The 26,818-nt window shown below is 53.6% G+C and overlaps 3 protein-coding genes across 5 annotated transcripts in view; all 3 read left to right on the top strand.

Annotated features, from left to right (window-relative positions):
• Positions 1–12,604, top strand: part of FBXL19 (F-box and leucine rich repeat protein 19) — a 22,646-nt gene extending 10,042 nt beyond the window's left edge. For all 3 annotated transcript variants that reach the window (XM_007452707.1, XM_007452705.1, XM_007452706.1), the window contains 4 exons: positions 5,792–5,955; positions 6,045–6,206; positions 10,541–10,759; positions 10,868–12,604. In XM_007452707.1, coding sequence (XP_007452769.1) covers positions 5,792–5,955; positions 6,045–6,206; positions 10,541–10,759; positions 10,868–11,046 — 724 coding nt within the window. In that variant the 3' untranslated portion in view covers positions 11,047–12,604. The remainder of the gene's footprint in view (positions 1–5,791; positions 5,956–6,044; positions 6,207–10,540; positions 10,760–10,867) is intronic.
• A 458-nt stretch (positions 12,605–13,062) lies between these two features.
• On the top strand, positions 13,063–17,863 carry ORAI3 (ORAI calcium release-activated calcium modulator 3). The gene is made up of 2 exons (XM_007452704.1): positions 13,063–13,493; positions 16,404–17,863. Exons 1-2 carry the CDS (start codon positions 13,233–13,235, stop codon positions 17,061–17,063), a joined length of 921 nt encoding a protein of 306 aa, XP_007452766.1. The 5' UTR covers positions 13,063–13,232; the 3' UTR covers positions 17,064–17,863.
• Positions 17,864–19,891: 2,028 nt separating this feature from the next.
• SETD1A (SET domain containing 1A, histone lysine methyltransferase) overlaps positions 19,892–26,818 on the top strand; it is a 22,826-nt gene continuing 15,899 nt past the window's right edge. Inside the window, exons 1-8 of the mRNA XM_007452703.1 lie at positions 19,892–20,050; positions 20,833–20,997; positions 21,220–21,315; positions 23,297–23,567; positions 24,864–24,985; positions 25,218–25,447; positions 25,732–26,581; positions 26,735–26,817. Coding sequence (XP_007452765.1) covers positions 20,848–20,997; positions 21,220–21,315; positions 23,297–23,567; positions 24,864–24,985; positions 25,218–25,447; positions 25,732–26,581; positions 26,735–26,817 — 1,802 coding nt within the window. The 5' untranslated portion in view covers positions 19,892–20,050; positions 20,833–20,847. The remainder of the gene's footprint in view (positions 20,051–20,832; positions 20,998–21,219; positions 21,316–23,296; positions 23,568–24,863; positions 24,986–25,217; positions 25,448–25,731; positions 26,582–26,734; position 26,818) is intronic.

Genomic DNA, 26,818 nt, shown 5'->3' with positions numbered 1-26,818 from the left:
TCCCAGGCCCTTACTGTGGGCCGGCATCCTGTTGGGCACTTTGTAAATATTAGCTGATGTGTTCCTCATAATAACAGCCCTGAGAGGTGGGGGAATGAGGGACACCTGAAAGCACAGTGAAGTTAGTGGCTGACCTCAAACCCCAGTCCTTTTCCTAAGGATTTTGGGGTGCTTGTTCATACTTTCTGGTCTCCGTGGAAGCTATATAGCTAAGAAGAGAGGAAGGTAGGCTCTGGAGGTAAATTACCCATAAGTGAATTACTCTTTCTCTGATGAGCTGTATGCTATGGGGCTAGTTCCTTAACTTCTCTATGCCTCAATTTCTTCATCTGTTAAAACGGGAACCAAGGCATTTACTTCCTAGTGTTTTTGTAGGCTAATATACATTAAAAAATTGAGGACAGTACTTAGGAAAGAGAAACTTCTCAGTGCCTTAACAGTAATCATTATTACTCACTCAGCTACAAATATTTACTGAAAGCATAGACTTTTCCATCCTCAGAACACAGATCTGTGCCCTTGAAGAGCTCCCAGTCAAACTGCAACATAGAAGCAAATAGTTACAGCAGTTGCTGGGGATCACCATCCTTGCCTCAAGTAATAATTGAGGAAATGTTTGCTGAGGCCTCTTCATCAGGGCCAGCCCTGTGTTTGAAACGTGGGATCCAGAGCTTTAAGAGGACCTGATTTCTGCCTCAAGGGGAGACTTGTGACTGGAGGCGGATGAAGCAGAGAAGCTGGACTGGATGGTGGTTTCCAGCTTGGGCCCTGGAGTCTGGCACCCATGGGTTTCATCAGCTGTGATTCCTGCACTCCCTGGATGAAATGGCCATGGCTGGATAGCTATACCTATCAAGGCCTCCCTTTTCCTGTCTGTAGTCCGGGTTCATATCAATACCTTGTAGGGATAAAATGAGGTGGTTCTTGCAAAACACTCAGCACAGTACCTGAAGGGTGCTAAACACTCAATAAAGTAGTGGCTTTTGATGAGAAGAATGGGGGGAAGGTGGAGCAAGGGCCTGCGTGGGGCACAGTGGGACCAGTCAGGAGGCTCTTCCAGCCTAGGCAAAGAAGCAGGGGAAGTGAGGATGGAGAGGAGGGGCTGGAGTTGGGCACTTTTTAAGAAGCAGAATGGCTTGGATTTGGTGACTGAATGGCTGTGGGGGCAGCAGGGTGACTCTCAACTGAGTTTCTGGTCCATGAGCCTGGGTGGGCAGCAATGCCATGGCCCAGGCTTGGGAATACTGAGGAGGGCCAGGTTCCGGGATAAAGGCAAGAGCTCAGATTTGCTGTGTTTGGTCTGAAAGGCCTTTGGGCCAGTCAGGAACAAACAGGAGAGAGAGCAGCTGGATGTACAGGTCTGATGCTTAAAAGAAAGATCCAAGTTCGGGAGTTTGTAACCTATAGGTAGCGACTTCAAGGAAGAGGGCAGAAATCAGAATGTCAGCATTTGTGAGTTAGAGAAAGAAGAGGCAGAGAGAGATCAAGGGCACGAGTGTGTCCTGAAGGAGAGAGGTTGAGGAAGGAGTGAGTGATGAGCAGGGTCGGGTGTTGACGAGAGGTCATGAGAGGCCAAGGACCAGAAGTGGCAGTTGGATTTCGCTACAAGGAGGCGTTGATATCTTTGGCTGTGCTACGTGGGGGTGAGGGCACTGGAGCCAAGTCGCCTGGAGTTGAGGTTGGATTTGATCTGTTTGTTCTCTGCTGTGTCCCTAGTTTCTAAGATAACGTGGCATACAGTAGGTACTGAAAAAATACTTGTTGAATGAGTGAATGAATGAAAATGAGGAAATCAGGATAGAGTGTGGAAAGAGGTAGTGAAGGTAGAGTGGGAGAGAAATTTGTAGGTGGGAGAGCAGGAGGTTGCAGGCTTTCCTGTCTGGTGCCTTCCATCTTCTCTTGGAAACGGGCGGCAGAGTGATCTGCCCAGGTGAGTGGAGGGAGGGCGGGTGGACAAGGCCTGGGGGAGCTGCTGAGTCGCAGGGAAGAGGGTTGGGACTTTGGAGGAAATGAGCAAGGAAGGAACTAGACCCCAGGTTCAAGGCAGTTGGGGTTAGGAGTAAAGACTTAGAGATGGACAGATTGGAGGACAGCGGTGGCAGCAGGGAGCCCAGAGAGCTGAGAAGGAAGAACTGTCTTCGGTTGGAGCCAGGAGGCTGTGCATTCCTTACAGGTGGCAGTTTGGGCTGGTCTGGCTCTGTGGCCCCAGAGGGCCTCTGCAAGAGGGAGGTTTTGCAGTTGAATTTGGGGATTTGGAGGTGGGCTTAGTAGGGTACTGACTTGGTCAGGGGTGTTGAGTCAGGGGGAAAGGGAATGGGGTAAGGCATTTGAACATAAAGTTCTACCTCCCCTGGCTTGATGTATGCTTTGGCCTCAGACTTCTGACCTCTTGCCTAAGTGTCATTCTCTAGTCTAGAAGGAACTTGGCCATGGCTCCCTGTCACGTCCACAACGAACTTCCACGGTCCTGTTGGACATCTGGACACGAACAGTGACTGCACTAAACCCTTCTTCTTTTTAGAGAAGCTCTTCAGAAGGGTCCTGCACTATCTCCCTTCTTTTTTTTAACGTCTTTCATTTAATTTTTTTCAATCATTGTTTTAAAAGAATGGAAGTATAGTTAATTTCTTCTCCCTTCATTTTTGCAGCAAACCTTTGAAATAAGTGCTGCCTTTACCCCATTTTATGGTATGGAAAGCGGAGGCCCAGAGAGAGCAAGTGACTTGCCTAAGGTCACTCAAAGCACAGAGGTGGCAGAGCTGGGATTTAGATCCCCACAACTCATACTCCTCACCTCTGAGCTCTATGGCCACAGCCGTCCAGCCTGGCATTCCAGCCCTCCTTGCCACGGCACCCCTACCCTGGGCCTCCTCTAGCCTCACCCCTGCCTCTTCTCCACTTCAGAATTCAGGCTGTCGATCCAGACTAGCCTGGTTTACGAACTGGCTCTGCTACCACTAATAGCTGTGGGACCTTGAATAAGTCTCTTCACCTCCCTGGGCCTCATTTTCCTTACCTCTAAAAAGGAGACTAGTATTTACCTCCTAGGGCTGTTGTGAGGTTAAATGCTTAGTGCACAGAATGCAGTAAACCCTCAGTGAACACTAGATGTTAGTGCTAGAGTGACTGTCATCGTCATCCTCATCGTTAAGGGGAGATGATGAATTGCCCTTTGTTCCTGCTGCCTCAGGTTCTCAGAGCTCTCCATTTTCTCTCTGTGCACTGGGCCTGGATACTGGTTCTTCCTCATCTGGAACTCACATCATCTTCCTCCCCTCACCGGAATAACTACTGCCTTCCATTTTTTTGTGTTTTTGTTTTTTTTGCCACGCTGCATGGTAGGCAGGATCTTAGTTCCCCGACCAGGGATCAAACCCGTGCCCCCTGCAGTGGAAGCTCAGAGTCCTAACCACTGGACTGCCAGGGAAGTCCTAACTACTGCCTTCCTTAAAGTCTCAGATCAGGCATTGTCTCCCCCTCCAAGTTTCTCATTGACTCTTATCATGTCCCTTGTTGCCTTACTTACTGTGGACTTAGCTGTCACCCCCCTGTTTTCTCACTGTTCCATGCCTGGACACTTAGTATCAGTGGGGCCCTCAGTGACTGTTGGCTGCCACTCCGAGGTTTAAACCCAGTGTTCTGGTCATCTAAGGGCAAAGGGACAAATTAGCTACAGCCAGGAAAAGTCAGGAGAGACTTCCTGGAAGAGGAAGCACTGGAGCTGAGCCCTGAGTGATCTGGGGTGGTTGGCATTTCTGTCAGTCACACATGTGCCAAAATGCGTTGGCACCAAACTGTGTGTGTCTATAGGCGGGCAAGTGGTTTGGCCTGGCTCTTGTGGAGTACGATATAGAAACAGTTGGTGGCCTGTGTGTGCCCCCAGGGGGAAGGGCTCCCTTCTAGCCGTGGAAGATACAGGAGGGCTTCAAGGTGGTGGCAGCAGTTGAGCTGGAACTCAAGACTGGGTCAGAGTGAGCAGAGATATTTTGGATGTAGTAGGATGGAGAAAAGGACCTAGGGGCAGAAGCTGGGTTGAAGGTGGGTTACTTTGGGGTTTGTTTTTTTCCTTTTCCTTTTTAGAATTGGAGAGATTTGCAAATGTTTATTGGTTGAGTGGACAGAGCCAGGAGAGGGAGAGGCTAGAATGCCAGAAGAGGGGGGTAATGGTAGGAGGTGGCAGGTGGGACAGAGGGGTGGAGCTGTTCAGATTGAAGGCTTAGTGTCTGTGCTTCCAGCTTTCCCTGTCACCCGGGGCTCTGGAGTGTGCCTGGCAGTTGTAAGTGGCACAAAAACATGGCTTAATCCTTCCATTATTGATAGTTTTGAAAAGGAAATATCTCCATTGGGTGCTATTACATCTATAACACCTTTCTAATACTTATCTCCCTGTTTAATAAAAGTAGTCTTTGGGTAGTAGCCAAAAGCCACAGCAACACCTAGCTAGAATTTAGTAACCCTGGCCTGTTATTATAGTGTTTATTTCTAAGGTTAACATATTTATGTGAAACAATACTGGTTTTAAGTTCAAAGAGGGGAATCAATTTAAACATAAATTCATGTTCTGCAGATGAGTGGATAGCGAATGACTAGAGTTTGGGCATCACTGCCCCAGCCCAGGGCTTCTTGAAGGGAAAGCCTCCAGAATGGGGGCTGGGAGGGAGATAAGAGACAGCTTCCTGCATCCCTCCTCACCCCTGCTGCTTCTGACACAGTTCATCTAGCCCAGTGGGAATTTCCTGACATGGCTTTGAACTACTGTACTAGAAGAAACTTTTCAAACTGAATCTTGAGGAACTTCAGTGTACTACAAAGTATTAGTAGATGACCTTGGGAGAGATGGGGAAGGGTTCCCTGGTAAAATAAGTTTGAGAAGCCCTTCTCCAGGTCTCTGCATGTTGGACTAGTCAAGGCTCTCAGAAATGCTGGGATCAGGATCAAACAAACCTGTTTCACTTTGTTGAGGCCTCATTCGTCTTTGTAGTTTCAATACCTGGGACCTACTAGGCCTTCCATAAACACTGACTGAGTGTATAAATGGGAAGCCATAAATGAGGTGTGTTGTAGAGGGTGTTCTGTGGGAGCTTTGAGTGGTTCACACTGGCTTGGCATCATCCATTCATGCAACAGATGTGCAACAGGTAAGGTACTATGCATCTGGCCTGGTGCTGGGCACTGGGGCTGCTGAGGGGAAGAAGCCAGGGCTGCCCTGTGGAGCCTCCATTCTAGTTGGAGGGATACAGTAATCAAAGGGAGACTAGGGCTGTAAGTCAAGCCTTGGGCAGCTGGTCCTCAGGATGGGCAGACACGGATCAAGGGCAGAAATTAGTAGAGGATGAGAAGTGCCCACAGCCACCATAAGAAGCCCAAGGTAGGGGATGGGGGGCTGCTGAAAGATCTCTCTGGGGCTCCGTCAAATACAGTGTGTGTCGGGGCACACACACACACTGCCGTTGGCAGAACGGCAGAACGCTTTAGCAGCTGTAAGTCCCACTAATTATAGTAACCCCATTTGAGCTTACAACAACCTTGTGGGCAGGCTGAGTCTGGACTGTCATCTCTACAGGGCCTCTGAGGCTCAGGGAGAGGAGTGAACTTGCCCAAGGTCTCACATCCAGTTAGTGATGGAATTGACCCCTGAGCCCAGTGCTTTTGGCCTGGGTCCTGGGGCTTCCTGCCCTCCCCGCTATCTTATATGGACCAGGAGAGAGCTGGGGTGAACCGGTTAGCATGGGGTGGGGAATTGTGGGCTCCCTGAGAGCTGAGGACTCTGTCTTCCCCTTGTGGCCGACAGGTGCTACGACAAGCGTCTGTGGCCTCGAATGGACCTGAGCCGGCGGAAGTCACTGACCCCGCCCATGCTTAGTGGTGTGGTTCGTCGCCAGCCTCGAGCTCTGGACCTCAGCTGGACAGGTGTCTCCAAGAAGCAGCTCATGTGGCTTCTGAACCGACTGCAAGGTAGTGCCGGGTGGTGAGGCAGGACTGGGGGAGGAGGGGGACAGACCTGGGACGGAGTCCTCCTAGCACCAGTTTCCCGACGCACCCAGGCCTGCAGGAGCTGGTGCTCTCTGGCTGCTCCTGGCTCTCCGTCTCTGCCCTGGGTTCAGCCCCACTGCCGGCCCTGCGGCTCCTGGACCTCCGCTGGATCGAGGATGTTAAAGACTCCCAGCTCCGAGAGCTGCTGCTGCCTCCGCCAGACACCAAACCAGGTGCAGCCTCTGTTCACTCCTTTGTAGAAGGGGTCGGACAAGGTGGGGGTATGAGGCCTCCAAGGTCTCTTCTGACTCCTGCTGGGTATTAAAGGATTTGAAGAAAGGACAGGATACATGAGTTTGAGTAGACAGGCCCTGCTTGGCCATTGTTCATTCATTCACTCTCCTGCTGTGTGCTGGGCCCTGTGATCAGAGCTGAGGGAACAGGATGAGGAGGATGTAGCCCCTGCCTTCTAGGGGGAATATGATTATGGGATGAAACACATACAGGACAGGAAGATGACACAATTCTGGGAGAAGCCAGGGGATTGTGAGTGAAGTCTCTGGGTGTGGCGGGCACTACTGGAGAGCCTTCGCCAGAGGGAGCAGCGGTGACTGCTGTGGAAGAATGCAGGCCCAATGTGGCTGGTCAGTTCCATTTGTCAAGAGGAGCCAGAAATAAGGATTTTCTATGAAATATCCTGGTTTTTAAATGATGGCAATTAATTCAGATTCTTTTAAAATTCATGTGTGGACCCAGCAAAAACATGACTGAGCAACAGATTTGGCCCCTAGATCCTCTTGTCCTACAGTGATAGGATAAGGATTTTGCTGAGGGAACAGAGCAGAAAGAGAGAGCCAGTTGACTTGGGAGGTTGTGTGGAGGTGGTAATTTCATTTCCCAAGTCAGACCAGCCACCTCTTCACCTGGTCAGGCCCAAGTCCCCCGCCAGGTAAAGTCAGCTTTATGGCACACATAGTTCTGGGTCTGGCCCTATGTAGGGCCCTGGAGACCTCAAACTGAGTCAGACCCATTCCCCGCCCCGGTGGAACCCCAGTCATGCGAAAGAGAGAGACTCAGAAGTAGAAGGTTATGGCGTGACATGGAGGGAGCTGTGGTCGGGGGGCGGGGGGCGGGGGGCGAGTGGTGGGCAGGAAGGCAGTGAGAGAAGCCCTCCTTGAGGGGGTGCTATTTGAGCTGAGTCCTGAAAGGGACAGCGTTTTCCCAGGGAGTGTGAGGCAGGAACAAACAGTTTTATGGGATGTGAGAACCATATTGGCAAAGGGAGATGCTGGGAACTGAGGCTGGTCAGGTGAGCACGGGCCTGGTCACTTTGGGGGTCATTCGGAGATGTGAGGTGGGGATGCTGAGGCCTGGGGCTCTTTGTCTAGCTCTTGCCAGGAGATGGGATACTCATGGCATCTTCTCTGGCCCCCACCAGTCTGTTCTCCATAATGAAGCCGGTGAACTATCCAGAAGATCAGATCTGTCCACGTCACTCCATGCTCTACACTTGTTCTCATTGATCCCTGGTGGTCTTTGGATGAAGATCAGTATTTTACCAGTCGATAAAGCCCGGTCTGGCTCCCACTGACCTATGGTGTCCTTACACTTCAGCCTCCTTGCCAAGTTTCCTCCAGTCCCAGGGCCTTTGCCCACTCCTGTTTGCTTAGAATGCTCTATCCTCCTTCACCTGATGAACACCTAATTGTCTTTCAGGCCTCAGCGTAAATGTCACTTCCTCCTAGAAGCCCTCCATGATCTTATCCCCCATTGAGATTACAGTCCCTCTTTTAGAGAACAGTCCCCTCCCAGCATATCACTGTACAGCTGTGAAATGATTTGATTAAAATTAGTTTCCTCCTACAAGATTCTTAAGCTCTGTGAGGGTGAGGACCGTCCACTCACCCCAGCACCTTGCTTCCACAGCTCTCTTTCATGGCTCCCTTCTTCCCACCTCATACCCCTCCACAGCAGTCTTGGAAGGGGAGTAGAGGAAGAACTAGGATTTTTCCCATTTTCTGGATGAGGCCCCAGAAACCCAGAGGGGTTGAGAGCCAGACCTGAGCACCCACCCACTGCCCACTCTTACTGGGGTTGGACTGAGCATTGGGAACAGTACGTTCCAGGAGGTGAGAAAGTGTCGGTTGTCTGGCAGACTGACTCCATCTCCTCCTGCTTCAATTCACTTCAGTCTAAGCCCCTTTCTCAGGAGCTTGCAAAGGTGAGCTGTCCAGGCCTCCAAGGCCTAAATTCTCGTTGGGACTTTACACCCACCTTTATCATCTTGGCTCCCTGGCTTCGTGCAGCATTCCTGGAGCAAAACAAAGTTTTCCTACTTCCTTGCTTTTGTCCCTGCTGTTCTTTGCCTAGCTACGCTTCCCTCCCATGTTCCCTCTCCACATGTTCAAATGCTTAAAGGCCCACCTCAGTGAAATCCTCCCTGATGCCCACTCTTCCCGCCCCAGCCACACGTGACCTCTCTTTCCTCTGCTTCCCTCTATTGGCTCTTAGCTGTGGCCCGAGGTTGAGGGCATCTGCAGATACATCCCCTTTCCAGGCTCTCAGCTCCCCAAAGAAAAAAAAGAGGTAGAATTCAGAGATTGCCAAGTCAGGTGCCCACAGACTTGGTGTGGCCTGGCAGGTTACAGAAGTGATGGGCTTGGTGCAGGACGTTAGGGAGTACACCATGCAGCTTTCATCATCAGGTGAAAGGGGTAGCCCAGTGATGACAGAGCTGACAATTTTTCAAGGAAAAGCTCCACATCAAAAATTTCTTTATAAAAATGTCATTTTGGGAATTCCGTGGCAGACCAGTGGTTAGGACTCCAAGCTTTCACTGCTGAGGGCCCAGGTTCAATCCTTGGTCAGTGAACTAAGATCCTGCAAGCCGCGTGGAGTGGCAAAAAAAAAAGTCCTTTTATGTAGCATCAGTCACTGAGAAAATTTTTAGCACTATGCAGACACCATAGAACACTTGTGTAGGCTAGCTTCCTGACTTTGTGACATCTGATCTAGTTTATTTAGGGGCTAGGCTGGTGTCTGGGAAGCAGATAGCGCTGTGGGAAGAGTTTGGACTTAGAGTCACAAGGCCTCGTGTCCTGGCTCTGTTAATTCAGATCTTGGATAGATTGTTTAGTGATTTGAAGCTTCAGTTTTCTCATCTGTAAACAGGAATGATGATCAGAGAACTTGTTTCCCAAGGCTGTGGTTCTTAAAGTGTGGTCTCTGGACCAGCAGCTCAACATCGCTGGAGAACTTGTTTTTTTTTGTTTGGTTGGTTTTTTTTGGCCACACCAGGCGGCATGCGGGATCTTAGTTCCCCAATCAGGGATTGAACCCTGCAGTGGAAGCGCACAGTTGTAAACACTGGACCTGGACCGCCAGGGAATTCCCTGGAGAATGTATTAGGAAAATAAACTCTGAGGCCCCACCTTAGACTACCTGAACTCTGGGGGCGGGGCCAGCTGCCAGGGAGATGCAGAAGCCTTTCCAGTTGGAGAGCCGCTGGCCTAGAAGCAGGCAACCACTTAGCTGGTGCCTGGCCCACGGTGCATGCTCAAGCAATGGCTGCTGGTGCACCAAGGGAATTAAGTTACTAAAACCAAAAACGGAAATGCAGGATTGTGGTAGATAAAATAAATGGAAAGCTTTGGGTGCAGAGATAAGGAGTGGGTGCTCTTCTGCCCCGGAGATAGAGATAGAGGAGACCTCTGAGCTCAGACCAGAAAGCCAGGGACACTAGCCAGGCAGGGGATTGAGCACAGGTGGCCCCAGGCAGAATCTCTTGGGGTAGGGTCCCCTGTGGAGTTTGGCCCAAGTATTTGGCGGGGAGAGAGAGGAGTTTGGAGCTGAGATGGGTGAGATCTTGTAGGAACTGGAATGTTCTACCAAGGAGATTGGACTTCTCTGAGGTGCCCTTGGAAAGTTTTTAGCAGAGGAGGGATGTGGTCTCATTTGCATTTGAGAACGGCTCTCTTTGGATGAGTGAGTGAGGAGGCTAGGGCAGGAGTTCAGGCAGGAGTGGTGTCGCCCCAGTGGTGAAGGGATCCAGATGGGGACTCCACTGATCATGGAAGGAGAGAGATGTGCCAGAGGAGCCTGCTGGGATGGCAGTTCCATCGGGGATGTCATTTGTTGGATGAGTGACTACATATTGAGCACCTATGCCCCAATTCCTGGGCACAGAGCAAGAACAAGACAGACAGAAATTCTTGCCTTCGTGGAAATGACATTCTAGTGGGACGAGAGGAAAAATATATAATATGTCAGATGGTGAGAAAAAGAGGGAAAAAGGGAAGGGGTTTGAGTATGTGGAATGTTACAGTTTCAGGTGGAGTAATCATGGAAGGCCTCCTTGAGGAGGCAGTGTGAGCACTGGACAGATGAAATGATGTCGAGTTGTGTGTGTTTGGGGGAGAAGAGCAAGCCATGAGCCACGTAGAGAATGCAAGTCGAGGTTCCCTTATAGTGGGAGCAGGTTTAGGGGGTGGTGAGGGATGAGTGTGGAGACATAGCTGGTGCAGGGGTGGCAGCAGCCAGGAGGCTGACCTCTTCTCTGCCTGCCCAGGGCAAACGGAGAGCCGTGGGCGGCTGCAGGGGGTAGCTGAGCTGCGCTTGGCCGGCCTGGAGCTGACGGATGCCTCCTTGCGGCTTCTGCTGCGCCACGCACCCCAGCTGAGCGCCCTGGACCTGAGCCACTGCGCCCACGTTGGGGATCCCAGTGTCCACCTCCTCACGGCCCCCACCTCCCCGCTCCGAGAGACCCTGGTGCACCTCAACCTCGCCGGTAAGCGTGGTCCATTGTCTGTTCATCCTGCTAACCTCTTGGTCCCTGTGGTCCATGCCCACCCGCTACTCACCTTCCTGGTCTCAGCTGCCATTGCCCCATCCCCAGGTTGCCACCGCCTCACGGACCACTGCCTCCCGCTGTTCCGCCGCTGCCCGCGCCTACGCCGCCTAGACCTGCGCTCCTGCCGCCAGCTCTCCCCTGAAGCTTGTGCCCGGCTGGCAGCCGCCGGGCCCCCTGGCCCCTTCCGCTGCCCAGAGGAGAAGCTGCTTCTCAAGGACAGCTAGTTGGGTGCCCCCCACCCTCCCCCAGGACTCATCAGGAGCCTGGACCTCAGGCCTTCATTTCACCCCTGCCAGGAGGCCAGGTTCCCCACCTCATGACTAGGGATTCCTGCCCAGGGACTTGAGCCAGCCTCCCCCGCTCTACCCCCTGCACTGATATCTCTGGGGGTCTCTCCTTCCCATCCCCTCCCCCTTCCACCTGCTTCATTGTCCATTCCCTGGGGGGAGTGGGTCAGAGGTACTGGGGGGTGCTGAGCCAAAGGGATGGTGGGAGGGGGGCAGAGGTGCAAGTCTGAGGGAGGGAGAATGGGGAAAGGGTATCTGCACACAGGATATTGGGAGCCAGGGGGCTGGGGGAGGTGGAGGATGGGCGGGGGTGGGGGGGGGGATGGGGGTGGGGGCGGGCAGAAGGCAGACCACCAAGGGTTCAGGGAACAAAGACCAGATACTTGGAGTTGGGGGTGGGGGTGGGGCCAAAAAGGGAAACCAGAGGAGCAATTGGGGATCCAGACGTCAGAGATGAGGGGATTCGGGGAGCCAGGGGAAAGGCAGGGCTGAGTGAGGGGTGGGGGCAGGAGCACCCCCTCGGGGTCACCCCTCTCCTTCCTCCCTCCCCAGATTTCAGTTCCTTCCCCTCAGCCCTGACTCCTTGAACGTCACTGACAATGGCAGCTATTGTGAGGAGTGGGGGCTGCGGGCCTACCCGCTGTTCGGCGCGGCCCTGGGGAGCGGTGAGGGGTACCCCAGCCCCCTACCTGCCTCCCCGCACTATACTTGAACATTCATCCGTACTGAAGTGTTACTTGAACCGGGGGAACCTCGGACCTGGGGGAGCCGGAGCTTGAGGGGACAGGACCAGCTTGGACTGAGACTGGACTGGTGGGCACCCAGTTTGGACTGGACCACCCCCAGGCTCTCTCTTGCTTTACTGTATTGAGCAGCTCCACCCCTCCTGACCTGGGGGTGGGGGGGTGGGGGTGGGGTGCCAGCCCAGTGATGGGGAAGATGGGACTCCTCCAGCTTGGCTCTTCCCACTCTTTCATCGTCATGGAAACTTGTATCCCATTTGCCCAGGGAACTGCCACTCCTGGTTGCCATGGAATTAGCAGCCAATGGACACCTCCCAAAGCCAGTGCTAAGGCTGGAAAGGGCCCCTCTTAGTTGCCGTGGGAACTTAGTAACAGACTCTCGGCCCTCCCCTGCCCCTTCCTCCACTGCGGGGGCGGGGTTTGGGGAGCCAGGGAGAGGGGTCGGGGCCAGGTCCCGCCCCTCAGCCCGGGCCTCCCTGGGGAGCCAGGTTGTACCATGTAGGGGAGGGGGGAATCTATCCACATACCTCAGGTAACAGGGAGGTGCGCGGGTGGGGGGAGGGACTGGGCGGACCAAAGGCCGGAGGGGAGGGGGTCCTGGGAATCGCAAAAGGCTTGAGGATGGGGCCGCTTGGGGGAGGGGGAGGAGGCAGCCCGGCCGGGGGCAAGTGGGGAACCCAGCCGGGCTGGGCCCCTGGGCCCCGGGTCTGTACAATATGGTTTGCTATAAAAGTCAAAATCTTACAGCCGGGGCCGCCGAGTTCGTGTGTGTGTCTGCGGCGTTGGGGATGTGGGGCTAGGGCGGGGGTGACCCGACTGTTTGAGGCCCTGGGAGGAGGGGGCTGTTTGGATGGATCTGGGGGACCTAGGTCCTGCTGGGCTTCCGGAAATTGAGGATGCAGGGTCTCCTGCGGTCCCTACAGTTAGATGAGCTCACTTTCCCGGAGTTCACTGTTTAGGTAGGGTTTTGGAGTCTGGACGTTGGAGGTGTCCAGGTGTACGTGCAGTGGTCCAGAGCCCGGAACTCCCAGTCACTGGCTGGGGCTGGGCGTTCAGCTCAGCGGGGCTCAGGCACCTAGAGGATATTCTAAGTGGACTGGGGTCTCGGGGTCCCTTGGGATCTCTGCGGACGGTCCCCCGGCTCCACCCCATCATGTGGCCGCCCCGACTCCGCCTCCGCCCCAGTTCCTGTTTCGGCCTCGGCAGTCCTGCTTCAGCCCCTAGGGCTCCACGCAGACGCCTGCTCTTCCTTCTCCTCCCGGGCCACGTCTTCCTGGGCGCTCACCGTCCGCATCCCCGCTCGTCCCGCCGGGGGATGGGGTCTTTCCCCGGCCTGGGCCGGCCCTGCTGGGGTCCCCGAGGCGACTCGGCCCCGCCTTGATGGACTGGCCCGCCTGGTGCTGCGGCCCCAGGATGAAGGGCGGCGAGGGGGATCCGGGCGAACAGGCCCCGCTGAACCCGGAGGCCGAGAGCCCCGCGGGCTCGGCCACCTACCGGGAGTTCGTGCACCGCGGCTACTTGGACCTGATGGGGGCCAGTCAGCACTCGCTGCGGGCGCTCAGCTGGCGCCGCCTCTACCTCAGTCGGGCCAAGCTGAAAGCTTCCAGCCGCACGTCTGCCCTGCTCTCGGGCTTCGCCATGGTGAGGGAAGGGAAGGGGCGCACAGGGTGGGGGTGAAGCGCAGGGCGGGGGCACCGCGTTGGGGGCAAAGTGAACGGGTACCCAAGGGAGACAGGGTAGCGGAAAGGGAAAAACCGGTTTTTAAGAGGTACAAGAAGGGTAGCAAACAAGGTCCCAAGGGATTCCGCAAGTCCCTTTTTATGTGTGTGTGTGTGTGTGTGTATAAACAGGTTCCTAGCATAAACTGGGCCGTGGGGAGGATAAGCAAGCCCTAAAGGTGTCACAGGGGACACGTCATGTCATGGGGGTAGACAATCACCAAGGGGGATACATATGCAAGGATAGAGCGAAGTGCTTCAAAAGGAGCGTGGTCCAGCATTAGTGGTTACTAGATCCCCACCGGGGGTTCAGCAGCAAATCAGAGCTGGGTGGGGGCTGGGAGGTGGGGTGGTTGAGAGAACAAACTGGATGGAGTGGTCACGCCCAAAAGAAGGAGGGCGGCCAGGCCCCAGTAGGCACAGAGGGTGTTTAGTGTAGCCCAGGAAAGCTCTGAGAAGAGAGGATGCCTGTGAGGGAGCCCCTAGCGAAAAAAGCTGCTTAGGAAGCTGATAACGTGATTCTGGAGATGATAAACTCCAAGTGCAGGTGATATCCGCTGATGGTCCTGGGCAGAGGCCTCACAGGAGGAGGGGCCGAGGGAGGTCCCAGGGTGAGGAGCAGTTAGCAGACACAAGTCCTGGCTCTTTCCTGCTTGTGGCCAGCTATGTAACCCTGGACAGGCCTCCGCCTCCTCTCAGGCCAGTGGGAAATTGTGAGATCATGGAGGGTGCACCCTCTGTAGCTTGCCAAGTAGCTGCCCCAAGGTGAGCTCATTCTTGTCATCAAACCCTAGATCCAAGCATGTCAGAGCAAGACACACATCAGAATGCCTCAGACTACCTGTTAATGGAAACCAAGGCCCAGAATGGGGCAGTGGCTTTGCCTGCCAAGAGCACTCAGCAGCTGAAGGATATAGGATGAACTAGGACCCAGGGTCGCTAGACTGTTAGTCCAGGGTTTCCCACCATCATGACAGGAAAAAGGAGAAAATGGGCTGGAGGGGGTTCCTCATAGAAACATAAGGGGGATATCAACATGAGGATAAAAAGGGGTCATAGCACTAGGTGATTTGCGTTAGTCTCTGCTCCTCTCTGTGCCACAACCTCTGTATTAGAATGATAAGAGGGAAAGTTTCTACCCCTAAGGGTCATCCTAGGTCTATGGTTTTCTACGTGGGGGTCTGGATCTGCAGGTCAGCTCACCCTTCCTGATATGGGGTCATCTCAGGACAGGGAGCTGGCTCCCCTTCACCTGTACAGACCGCAGAGGGAAGGGAGCAGCCGCGTGGACCTAGCTGAGGGAGTTGCCCCACCCCCATGTCCCCCATGGTCCAGCCTGTTCCCAAGGGGACAATCTGGCCAGCTGCTGGACTTGCATGTTGCTGGGGTGACAGCTTAAGGGCCAGGACCTTCTCTGCAGGATCAAGAGGCCAGATGAGTAGGTTCTGGGGGCCAGACTGGCCCCAGTCCTGCCAGGGGAGGTCAAGGCTGAGTCAGGCTGTGGGAGAAACCAGGACCAGGCCTGGCCCAGATCCCTGTCTGTGGAAAACACCTGCTAACACCCGCCATGGCCCAATTTCCCAAAATATTCAGCCTTGCCTTCCTACCACCACCCTCCTGGCTCTGCACCTTCCTCCTTCCCCCAGCCCCAGAGCAACCTAATGGATCTTGCAAGAACCAGGCATGGGGAAAGATCCCGATTCTGGAATTCAGATGGCCTGGGTTAGAATAACATTATATAAATTGTGTTGAACCATCACTAAGTACCAGGCACTATGCTTAAGGCTTTTATGTGTATCATCCTTCTATTATCCTATGAAGTAGGTACCACTACTGTGACCATTTTACAGATGAGAAAACTGAGGATCAGAGATGCTAAGACACCTGCCCAGGGTTCCACAGCAAGTAAGTGGCAGGACTGAATTTAGGCAGTCCAGCTCTAGAGTCCAAATGTATACAAGCCTAGAACAGAATCATCAACTCAAATGTTTGCAAAAGCCTTTGGCAATATGGATGCCAAGTTGGCTGGGTGGGGACTGTGGCTATCAAGAGACACTCCTCACCCATCCAAAGGGAGCAGCCATGACTCAGCCCTAGCTGATCGGCGCCATGCAGGAATGTGGGCCTGGTGTAACCAGACCTTCCAAGTTTCCAAGAGGATCTGGAAATAGGAAAATTTACATGAAATCTCTTGAGTTTTAGAAGTTGGCAATGTAATTCTTTAAAAAACACACTGTCTGAGCCAAGCAAAACATGTTTGCAAGCTGGCCTGGGTTTATGGCGTGCCAATTTGCAAACTCTGGCCTTGGACTTCAGCGTTAACTCTAATAATAACAGCAAACACTTACCTGAGCATACTGTGTACCTCACACTGTTCTTATCACTTGATATATATTATCTCATTAAATTTTCAAAACAACCGTATAAGACAGGTAGGTGCTGTTATCAATCCCTATTTTCCAGATGAGGAGATTGAGGCACAGAGAGAACCAAACCACTTGCTCAAGGTTGCACAGCTTATGGAGCTGAAAATGAACCCAGGCCACCCCACTCCAGAATCTGTGCTTTTTAACCCCTATGTTATAACAAGATAAGATTGTCAGAAACATGCCATCCAGCCCTCTAGATAGCCAGGTGGGGAAACTGAGGTCTGGAACAGGACAGAGCCTTGCCAAGGCTGTCCATTCATTCATTCAACAAAGACTGGGTGCCCTCTCTCTGCCAAGCACTGTTCTAGGTCTTAGGGATACATCAGTGATGTACACCAAGAGGCAGAAAACCCTTCTACTGTTGACGTTATGGGCACTCAACCCATCCCTTCTTGTCCCCACAGGTGGCCATGGTAGAGGTACAGCTGGAGAGCAACCACGAATACCCGCCAGGCCTGCTGGTGGCCTTCAGTGCCTGCACCACCGTGCTGGTGGCTGTGCACCTCTTTGCACTCATGGTCTCCACTTGTCTGCTGCCTCACATTGAAGCCGTCAGCAACATCCACAACCTCAACTCTGTCCACCAGTCTCCACACCAGCGACTCCACCGCTATGTGGAGCTGGCCTGGGGCTTCTCCACTGCCTTGGGCACCTTCCTCTTCCTCGCTGAAGTTGTCCTGGTTGGCTGGGTCAAGTTTGTGCCCATCGGGGCCCCCCTGGGCACACCAGGCTCTGTGGTACCTGCCTCCCAGGTGCCTGAGACTCTGCCACCAGTGGCCGCCTCCCTTAGTCCAGCTTCCAAGCCATCCTCTGCTTCTGTAGCCCCGTCACAGGCTGAGCCACCTGAGGCCTGCCCACCTCGGCAAGCATGTGGCGGTGGTGGGGCCCATGGACCAGGCTGGCAAGCAGCCATGGCCTCCACGGCAATCATGGTACCTGTTGGGCTTGTGTTCATGGCCTTTGCCCTGCATTTCTACCGCTCCTTGGTGGCTCACAAGACCGACCGCCACAAGCAAGAGCTAGAGGAGCTGAGTCGCCTGCAGGGGGAGCTGCAGGCTGTGTGAGGCCGGTGTTAGCCACAACTGCGAGCACCGCCTCCCTCAGGGGTCAGCCAGAGGCCCCAGGTCTACGGACCCCATCCCCTGCCCTGCCTGGAGCCACTTCCTGTGGCCACTCTCAGGTAGAGAACAGATTCCTGCCCTCAGGGTCCTTTGGGCTGGGCCTTGGGCAGCTCCCACATTCCCAGGGATTCTCCCTGTCAGTCTGTCCTATGGGTTTTGGAAATTCTACTCTACACCTGGGCCGGGAGGAGCAAGGGAGGAAGCGGAAGGTCCTCAGTCCAAGGCTCATGCGGTAGGTAGAGGGGAGGCAGGGAGACTCTGTCAGACCTTTGGTGCTGACTCTTAGCCACTTGCCCCCTTACAGAATGTGGAGGTCAGAAGCTTACACACCCACCCAGCTGCCCCAGAAGGCAGCCAATCCTTGCTATACTTTTGTAGAATCTATTTTATGGTTGGCTTTTTTTTTTTCTTCCTCATTCTCAGATTTTGATGGGTTCCACCCTCTTGCTTTGGTGTTTGGGTAGAGGGATTTGGGTGTTTCTACCCTAGGCATATGTCCAGCCTTTCCAAGGAGGAGCCACCCTATTTGGAGGAAGTTCAAATGCCTGCCCCACTGCCCTAGACCCACACTTATGCTTCTGTATCTGGTTCCTACTCTCCTGGTTCAGAGCTGGGGTCAGTGTGCCCAGCCTGATCCTTAGCAAGGGTTGGGGTCCAGTCCATAGCCCTTGGAATACAGAGCTATTCTGACACTGAATTTTTGATGCACCTAGTTTTGTATAATAAATTGTTTCACACATGTCCCTGTGGCTGTGAATGGGGTGAAGGGGAGGCCTTGTCGGGAACAGCTGACTTGTTCTTAAGAATCAAGTGGAGGCAAGTGTCCCTGGGGGCAGGGCAGGGGTGGAGGAGAGGAGGTTCCAGGTATGACCCCCTTGTGGTGCTGACAGGGGCCAGTAGCTTCTGAATGTGGAGACTGAGTTATTCTAAGGCTAAAGGCTTTTGCACTCTTGTTACTGAGCCCAGGGTCTCTACCTCATCCATTGAGGATTTAGTATAAGTTTCTTTTAGTGTACGTTTCTTTCTTGAGTGACTACTACATACTAGGGGCTTCTCATAGGTAATCTTATTTAGCCTACTTAACTTATTTAAAAATCACCTCAAGAGGCAAGTCTTTATCATTACCGTTTCAGAGATGAGGGAGCTTCAGCCTAAGAAGGCTGAGGATCTTGCCCAAAGCCACCCAGCTAGTCAGTGAAAACTTAGACTACTTTTACCATCACATGGGGAATGGTTTTATTTGAGAAAAGGAACCAATATCTTTCAACTGGGACAAGAGAAAGGAATCGGATCTCATCACCCATGTTTCCATTATAAATTTATTTTTTCAGCCTCATTTTCCTCAAATTTGCAAAGGGTCCTAATCCTCTCCCAGAAGGATTGATTCTTTTGATGTGAGACTTTGGACAAATCTTTCTCTGTTCCTTAAAATTGTGAATTTGCATGAACCAGGCCTCAAGGGCCTTTCCCACATTGTTTTAATGCCTACAATAGTTCCGCATGGCAGTATTTAACATCCATTTTCAGAGAAAGAATCTGAAGCTTTAAGAGGTGGTTAATGACTCGCCCAAGGTCATACATCGAGGGGGCTGACAGTACTGAGAGAAGTCTGGAACCTAGGGCATCCTCAGCACAGGCAGTGCCTGGGAGTGCCATTACCCTGAGACCTAGATGGCTGCAAACAAGCCTAAGAAAAACGGTGCCCAGAATCAGGGCGACCTCAGCCCCAGGGTCCGAAGTTTAAGCCCGGGCTGGTGCTGCCCTCGAGCGGCGGGACTGCGTAAGCGGCGGGGGGCGGGGGGCGGGGGGCAGAGGGTTGCACACCTGAAAACGGCGGGCACTTGGACCATGACGCCCGGGGAATCGACCAACCCACCCAAGTTCAAGTGCGACCTAGTTTATCGTTTCTTACTGGACCGGCTCAAGGTCCTTTAGGGCCCACCGGCCTTATTACATAACTCTGAGACAGACTAAGATGTAATCACTAATGGCGGGCCAGTACGGGCAAAATGGGGCACCTTCTGAAGGCCTCAGTATCCCCATCTGTCAAATGGGCATCTTAAACAGCTAGAGGCCCAAGGAGGATAACGGGAGTTAAACGCTCCCTGCATTACGTGCGGCGCCAAACAGCCTGAGTCACCGTTGTTGGTAGTATTTTTCCACCTCCCGGGCGCCGCTCCCAGCCCACCCCGGTTTCGGAGGGTCCTACAGGAAGCGCCCCCGCGGCGCCCGGCTCCACACGCTGACCACGCCCTCTGCGCGCGGCGCCTTGGCCCCGCCCACGAAGGAATTCGCAGATTCGCTAGGCCGGCTCCTCCTCAGAATTATTCGGGCCTCTCTATACTCGGCTGAAAATCCTCATCGGACTCTGTAGCCATTTCTCCCAGGTCAGAACTGAGCAGTCCTCTGAGTTGTGCTAGTAAGGAAGATCCAGGAAAAGTGGCCCACTCTGCCAGCAGGGCTTGGCTAACCCGGCATTATTTTCTTGACTCCACTAAGGCGGTTAAAGGGAGGCAACAGCTGAGGCCAGGACTTGTGGCAAATCTGCAGCCTCTCAGACCTTTGGCCGCGTGAGGAAGCGGCAGGTTAGAGGAGCAAAGGAACGCGCATCCTGTCTACTGATTCGCCCCGCCCGCCTGACGAATCTGCGCCTGTTCAACTCGCCACTCAAATTTCCCCAGCTCTGGCTGGCCTCCTCCCCTCCGCCCCGCCCCCTTATCCTCAGGGATTAGTCGCTGCTTTCGTCGCCGCCGATTCGTCAAGGACCCCAGGCCAGAGCAGCTGGATAGCTGTGGTGAAGCCCACTCTCCGGGGGATGCGGCCAATCTCCAGGCTCCCTGGGCCGCAACTCTTGAGCCTTACAGCGCGCCGGCCGAGGCGAAGCCGCTATCTTCGGCCCCGTGGGTCTCCCGGCGGCGCCCGTGGCGAAAGTGCGAATACAGAAGCTGTGCCCGCTGGGCCTCGCGCAGGTGGCGGTGGTGTTTGGTGCGCGCGCCGGGGAGGTGGTGGGGGGGGCGCCGCCACCGCCACCGCTGCGGGGCCGGGTCTCGCGCTGTCGCCGCCGCTGCCACCGCCTCGCGCCGCTGAGGTGCCGCGCGGGGTGGGGGGAGGGGGAGCCGCTCGCCACGAGCGGGTGAGTGGGGCCGCGCCGCGCGTGCGCGGAGGTGGGGGGGGCAGAACGCGCCGGGGCGGGAGGAGAGGGCAGCGGCGCGCGTTCCCCCCACCCCCCGCCCAGATTCGGGGCCGAAGCCGGGTCTCGAGCTCGGTCTCGCGGTGTTTCCAACGCCCCGAAAAGGTGCCACCTCTTGGCCAGAGGATCGGGGCGCGGGGACGCGAGCCGGTGTGTGGGAGCCGGAGCCGGGCTTGGCCTGGGCCGCTGGCCGGTGAGGAGGCGGGAGGGGGCGGGGCCTGCCAGGGGGCGGGGGAGGGGTCTTGTGCCGAGGCCAAGTGGGGCGCGCGCTAGGGAGAGCGGGAAGGTAAGGGGGCGCGAGATGGGCCTGGGGCCTTGAGGAGAGAGTTGGGAGGTGGAGAGAGAATGGGGTGTTGTGGTGAAAGAAGGTACTTGGGAGAAAATCTGGGGGAGCCTTGGGTCATGGTGAGGTGTGGAAACTGGGGTGATAGGGGTACCTGGAGTCGGGGCTAGTCGGTGAGGGGCAGCAAGGGAGGCAGGCCTAAGTCTTGAGCCCCCTTGCGTATTCCTCTTTCCTGACAGTGTAAATGAGCAAAGATGGATCAGGAAGGTGGGGGAGATGGGCAGAAGGCCCCGAGCTTCCAGTGGAGGAACTACAAGCTCATTGTGGATCCTGCCTTGGACCCTGCCTTGCGCAGGCCTTCTCAAAAGGTGTACCGATACGATGGGATCCACTTCAGTGTCAACGTGAGTGCCCCAGGCTTTTCCTTACCATCTAGGGAACTCAAGCCCTGTTCTCTGTTACCTCTGTTCAGCACCTAGAACTCCCATACCCATAGCCTGCCTTTTTTAAAGTGGGCAGCCAGCAGCCAGCACCCAGCTCTTTTGCTTATGGGTCTCCAGATGGGCTCTAGAGCTCAACACTGATTTCACCTTGAGCTGTCTTTCTGTTTCTGCTTTTCTTCCTAGGACTCAAAGTATATACCAGTGGAAGACCTCCAAGACCCCCGTTGCCACGTCAGGTCCAAAAACAGAGACTTTTCCCTCCCAGTCCCTAAGTTTAAGGTACGTGTCTGCTAGTCCCCTGGTGTGGTGGCTCTTGGAGGTGTGGAGGATCCATCCTGGTAGTCCAGTCTTAGTGTAGTGTAATAAAAGGGGGTTTGCCAATGAAAGGATCACAGCCAGATCTAATAATCTCAAGACTGTGAGACTGAGTTGTTCTGGACAGGAGGTGTGTTTATTTTCTAGAAAGATATAGGTGAGGTGTCTCGAGCAGGGGTGTTAACTTTTTGAAGGATGAAGACAGGTCTAGCTGCCGCACCTATCACTGTGTGCTTCTAGACAGCACATAGCAAAACAGTGCCCTGTGTGTCGCCCCAGTTTCTCAGTTAAGGGGAGTGACAACATCAGGGACTCCAGCCCTGGAGTCCTCTGTTCCTCGCCCCTCCTGCGTCTCGTTTCCTCAGAGGATTCCCATGTCCCTGTCCAGGCAGGAGACTCATCAGGCCTTGGAGCACTGGTCCTAGGAAACTGGTGGTTCTTAGTCTCCTTCGCTGATTCTTTCTTCTTCTTCTTTTTTAAATAAGTCACTGTGGGATTCTCTCGTCCTTCTTTTTTCACTTTGTACACTTGTCCTGGACAATCTCTTTCCCACCCACAACTTTGACTATTACTGAAGTGTTGATGACTTCCAAACCTCTGATCTGAGCCAAGATCAGTCTCTTGAACCCCAGACTTATACGCTTGGTGGAGGGACAGCTCCATCTGGAGGCCCCATAGAAACCTCAAGCTCAAGAGATGTAAAACAATTATCTTCACTCTCTTAGTCCTGCTCTTCTTTCTATTTTCCTTTTACTGATGAATGGCAACACTATCTACTCAGCTGCACAAGCTAGAAACCTGGGAGTCATCCTATGATTCTTCTGTCCTTAATGTGTCACCAAGTCGTGCCAACTCTTTTTTCTAAACACGTCTCTTTTTACCTTAATTTTTCTATTTCTGTTGTCACTCCTTTAATACAGACTCGTATTTATTTTCCCTTGCTTCCTCGCCTCTGTTCTCCTTTTCATTTTATTGCTGTCATTTATCTCTGGTTTTACTGTTCTTTTATTTATTTATTTATTTTTTTTTTTCCGCGGTACGCGGGCCTCTCACTGTTGTGGCCTCTCCCGTTGCGGAGCACAGGCTCCGGACGCGCAGGCTCAGCGGCCATGGCTGACGGGCCCAGCCGCTCCGCGGCATGTGGGATGTTCCCATACCGGGGCACGAACCCGTGTCCCCTGCATCGGCAGGCGGACTCTCAACCACTGCGCCACCAGGGAAGACCTGTTCTTTTATTTTACTTTGGCTGCCAAGTCCACGTTTTTTGTGCATTGGTGTGTATGATTATTCATCTGACCAAGCCTCATCTCCTGCATGCCTGTGTTCTGTCCTACCACGCACTTTGCAGTTTCTAGGCAATGCCCCGTTATTTTATAGTTCTCTGCCCTACAGGTCCTGTCATTTTGGTGAACTCCGGTTTATCCAAAAAGCCCAGTTTGAGTGACACCATCTTTATGACTTCTTTCCTGCCTCCACTCTGAACAAAGGTTTCCTTCTCTGGGCTCCCAAACACTCTGTCTCCACCTTTGCTGACACTTGTTTTGTCATGTTGCGATTGTGTGTGTCTGTCTTGTCTGCTCTTCTGAATAGGAATCTCTTTTTTTCACATCTTTGTATTCCTAGTGACCAGTTCTTGGTAATGACTTAGTAAGAGCTGAACTGGTGAATTATTTCTATATAACTAGTTCTTTCCATGGAGGTTTAGTTTTCAGTTTGTGCATTTCTTTTCCTGGTTCTTGTCATTATTCTGTGGTGAGAAGAATTCAGGGAAGAGAGGGGTCAAGACTGATGTATCCCTTGTTGGGAACCCCTTCCCCATTCCCTTGCCTCGTAGTTTCCCAGTTTTATCTCTCTTGGCCTCATGGGTCTCGCTAAAATTTCCCAAAGGGCAGAGGAGCAGTGGTCAGTATTGAGACCCTGGACATAACTACTGTCCTTTCCACAGCTGGATGAATTCTACATCGGACAGATCCCACTGAAAGAAGTGACTTTCGCAAGACTGAATGACAACGTGCGGGAGACCTTCCTGAAGGACATGTGCCGAAAGTATGGTGAGGTGGAAGAGGTAGAGATCCTTCTTCACCCCCGTACTCGCAAGCACCTGGGCCTAGCCCGTGTGCTCTTCACCAGCACTCGGGGAGCCAAGGAAACAGTCAAAAACCTCCACCTTACCTCCGTCATGGGCAACATCATCCATGCCCAGCTCGACATCAAAGGTGAGTTCTCCATCGCCTGCTGCCCACGGTTGGGCTCTGGCAGAGATGGTATGCGCAAATGCCTATTGGGGCCAGGCAGGTGATCAGGTTCATGATTTCTCATCTGAAACCTTTGGGCCAGGTGTGTTTCTGACATCAGAATTTTACAGAGAGTTTATGGTACGGATATGGGTTTTGTTCTTTTAACGTTTATTTACTTACTTATTTACTTATTTATTTTGGCTGCTGCCAGGTCTTAGTTACAGCACGTGGGATCTTCCTTGCAGCATGCGGGATCTTTAGTTGTGGCATGGCGGGCTCTTAGTTGCAGCATGCGTGATCTAGTTCCCTGACCACGGATCGAACCCAGGCCCCCTGCACTGGGAGCGTGGAGTCTTAACCACTGGACCACCAAAGAAGTCCCCAGATACGGTTTTTTGTGTATTGTCTTTGGCAGGGTTGGGGCAGCACCCTTTAGTCTAGTGTATGACTGTATTTACAAGAAAACTTACGAAGAGTCACACTAGGTGGGATGAATAAGAAGTATAGTAAATAGCCTGATATCAGGTTTTGACACCAAATTCTAAAAACACGAGGTTTTGAAATTTTGGATTGAGAATTAGGGACCTGTACAGGTGAGTGAAGCAGTCTTGGCTTCTGTGCTAAGGAGCAGTAGGGAGGGGTGGGGACTGTGGCATACTGTCTAGTGGCATCGGAAGGAGGCAGCTGTTAGTTGGCATTAGCCAGTTTGTAAGTGGGGATGAGGACTAACATAGATAGTTTTTCTTAAAACCAGAAATCTAGGTTCTTGTGTGAAATATCCTGGGTTTTAAATGTTGCATTCCTCCCTTGCCCTTGCCAGTAGTTTAAGTGATTGTGTAGGGCAAATAAAACACAACAGTGGGCTGCGTTTAGCCTTCAGGCTGCCATTTAGCAATTTTAGTTTATAAGATGAAGAGGATGATGGGATGTAGCATCAGGCGACTGGGTTTGAATTCTAGTTTTACCACTTTGTGCAGGTTAGTTTTCTTTAAGCCTATAAAATAGAATAGGGGTATGGATGCTCCTCTCTCCTGCTGATCATCCAACATAGTAACGCACGTTAGAAGTATTTTTGTAAACTGTGAAATGTCATCCAATACGTTGTCTGTAGCAGTTATTAGGTAGAGATGAGGTAGAAGAACTGAAAGCCCCAAACCCAAGACTCCAAGAAATCTTAGGAAGCTTGAGGCCCGAGAAAGAAGTGTGGGGACACGAAATCAGAAAGGAGTTGTTTCCTCCATCTGACTCCCTTGGTTCCCGTTCTCCTCCCTCCAGGACAACAACGGATGAAGTACTATGAACTGATAGTCAACGGCGCCTACACCCCTCAGACGGTGCCCACGGGGGGCAAGGCCCTCAGTGAGAAGTTCCAGGGCTCTGGTGCAGCCACTGAGACGGTGAGAAGCTTGTGGTTGCTTCAGCCCTAGCCACATGGGCCCGCTGCTTCGATGCCAGAAGCAGCCTTTGGGAGGTTCTGGACTTCATGGTTAAGTATAGGAAGAGCCAAGGAAATGAGGCCTAGCTTTTTTCAAAAAGCAGGGTATTGGGGTTCTTGGTTTGATGAAGAGCATATGGTCAAATGGTGCTTGAGCTCTTTTCCTTTCTCCCTGCTCCACTCTCTCCCTCCAGACTGAATCCCGCCGCCGCTCCTCCTCCGACACAGCTGCCTTCCCAGCAGGCACTGCTGTGGTGGGCACTCCTGGCAATGGCACCCCCTGCTCCCAGGACACGAGCTTCTCCAGCAGCCGACAAGACACCCCATCTTCCTTCGGCCAGTTCACCCCACAGTCCTCCCAAGGAACCCCCTACACGTCTCGGGGCAGCACCCCCTACTCTCAGGATTCTGCCTACTCCAGCAGGTACAGCGGAAACATCCTCTGGGACCCCCAGATTCTGGGAGTTGCCACTGGGAAGAAGAAACCTAGAGTCTCTAAGAGGGGGTTGGGAGTAATTTGTCTTAGTTTCTCTGGATCCCGCCAACAAATCCCTGTCCTCAGGGAATTTACTCTCTAGCTAGGAACCTAGTAGCGTGTAGATCTTCCTTTGGGGGCAGCATAGAGGGGTTTTGGGTACTGACAGCAGGGCAGCGGGGTTGGGGCATGCGGAGCTGAACCCAGCTAACCTCTCTGCACGCTTTCTCCAGCACCACTTCAGCCTCCTTCAAGCCCCGGCGGTCAGAGAACAGCTACCAAGATTCCTTCTCTCGCCGCCATTTCTCTGCGTCTTCAGCCCCCACGACCACCTCTGCAGCCGTCTCCGCCACGACTGCAGCCACCGCCGCATCCTCCTCCTCTTCCTCCTCGTTGGCCTCGTCCTCTTCATCGTCCTCTTCTTCCTCATCCTCTCATTTTCGTGGTTCTGACTCAAACTACCCAGCATATTATGAAAGCTGGAATCGCTACCAACGCCATGCTTCCTACCCACCCCGCCGGGCAACTCGGGAGGAGCCCCCTGGGGCACCTTTTGCTGAAAATACAGCTGAGCGCTTCCCACCTTCCTACACCTCCTACTTGCCCCCTGAGCCCAACCGGCCTGCTGACCAGGACTACCGGCCTCCTGCCTCAGAAGCTCCACCCCCAGAGCCTCCAGAACCCGGTGGAGGCGGGGGTGGTGGTGGGCCCAGCCCTGAGAGGGAAGAAGCTCGGACCTCCCCCCGCCCAGCCTCACCTGCCCGTTCCGGCTCTCCGGCCCCAGAGACCACCAATGAGAGTGTGCCCTTCGCTCAGCACAGCAGCCTGGATTCCCGCATTGAGATGTTGTTGAAGGAGCAGCGTTCCAAGTTTTCTTTTCTGGCTTCTGATACCGAGGAAGAGGAAGAGAACAGCACCACGGGCCCTGGGACTAGGGACACAGGGAGCGAGGTTCCTTCTGGGTCAGGTCACGGGCCCTGCACGCCCCCTCCAGCCCCGGCAAATTTTGAGGATGTGGCACCTACAGGGAGTGGGGAACCAGGAGCTACCCGGGAGTCACCCAAAGCCAACGGGCAGAACCAGGTGAGGTTGGGTTGGGGTCAGCCAGGGGAAGTCCCTGGGACCCAGGAGGCAGGGTTGGGAGAAGGAAGGGAACTAGGCAAGAGAACAGAGATTTGAGGAAAAGACCAAGGAACAGGCAGTAGCTTTCTGTGACTGTCCTCTGCACCCCTACAGGCTTCTCCATGCTCTTCTGGAGAGGACATGGAAATCTCCGACGATGACAGGGGCGGCTCACCCCCTCCGGCCCCAACACCCCCT

This window comes from Lipotes vexillifer, unplaced genomic scaffold, assembly GCF_000442215.2.
Source record: "Lipotes vexillifer unplaced genomic scaffold, Lipotes_vexillifer_v1.1 scaffold426, whole genome shotgun sequence".
NCBI classification, from domain to species: domain Eukaryota; kingdom Metazoa; phylum Chordata; class Mammalia; order Artiodactyla; family Lipotidae; genus Lipotes; species Lipotes vexillifer.
Note: the sequence above shows the minus strand (reverse complement) of the source record. Positions and strands in the feature narration are given on the sequence as shown.

Excerpts from the sequence above, each read along its gene's own strand:
- ORAI3 (XM_007452704.1), top strand. The coding sequence starts at position 13,233 with ATGGACTGGCCCGCCTGGTGCTGCGGCCCCAGGATGAAGGGCGGCGAG. Across the intron at positions 13,494-16,403 it reads TGCTCTCGGGCTTCGCCATG|GTGGCCATGGTAGAGGTACA; the intron begins GTGAGGGAAGGG and ends TTGTCCCCACAG.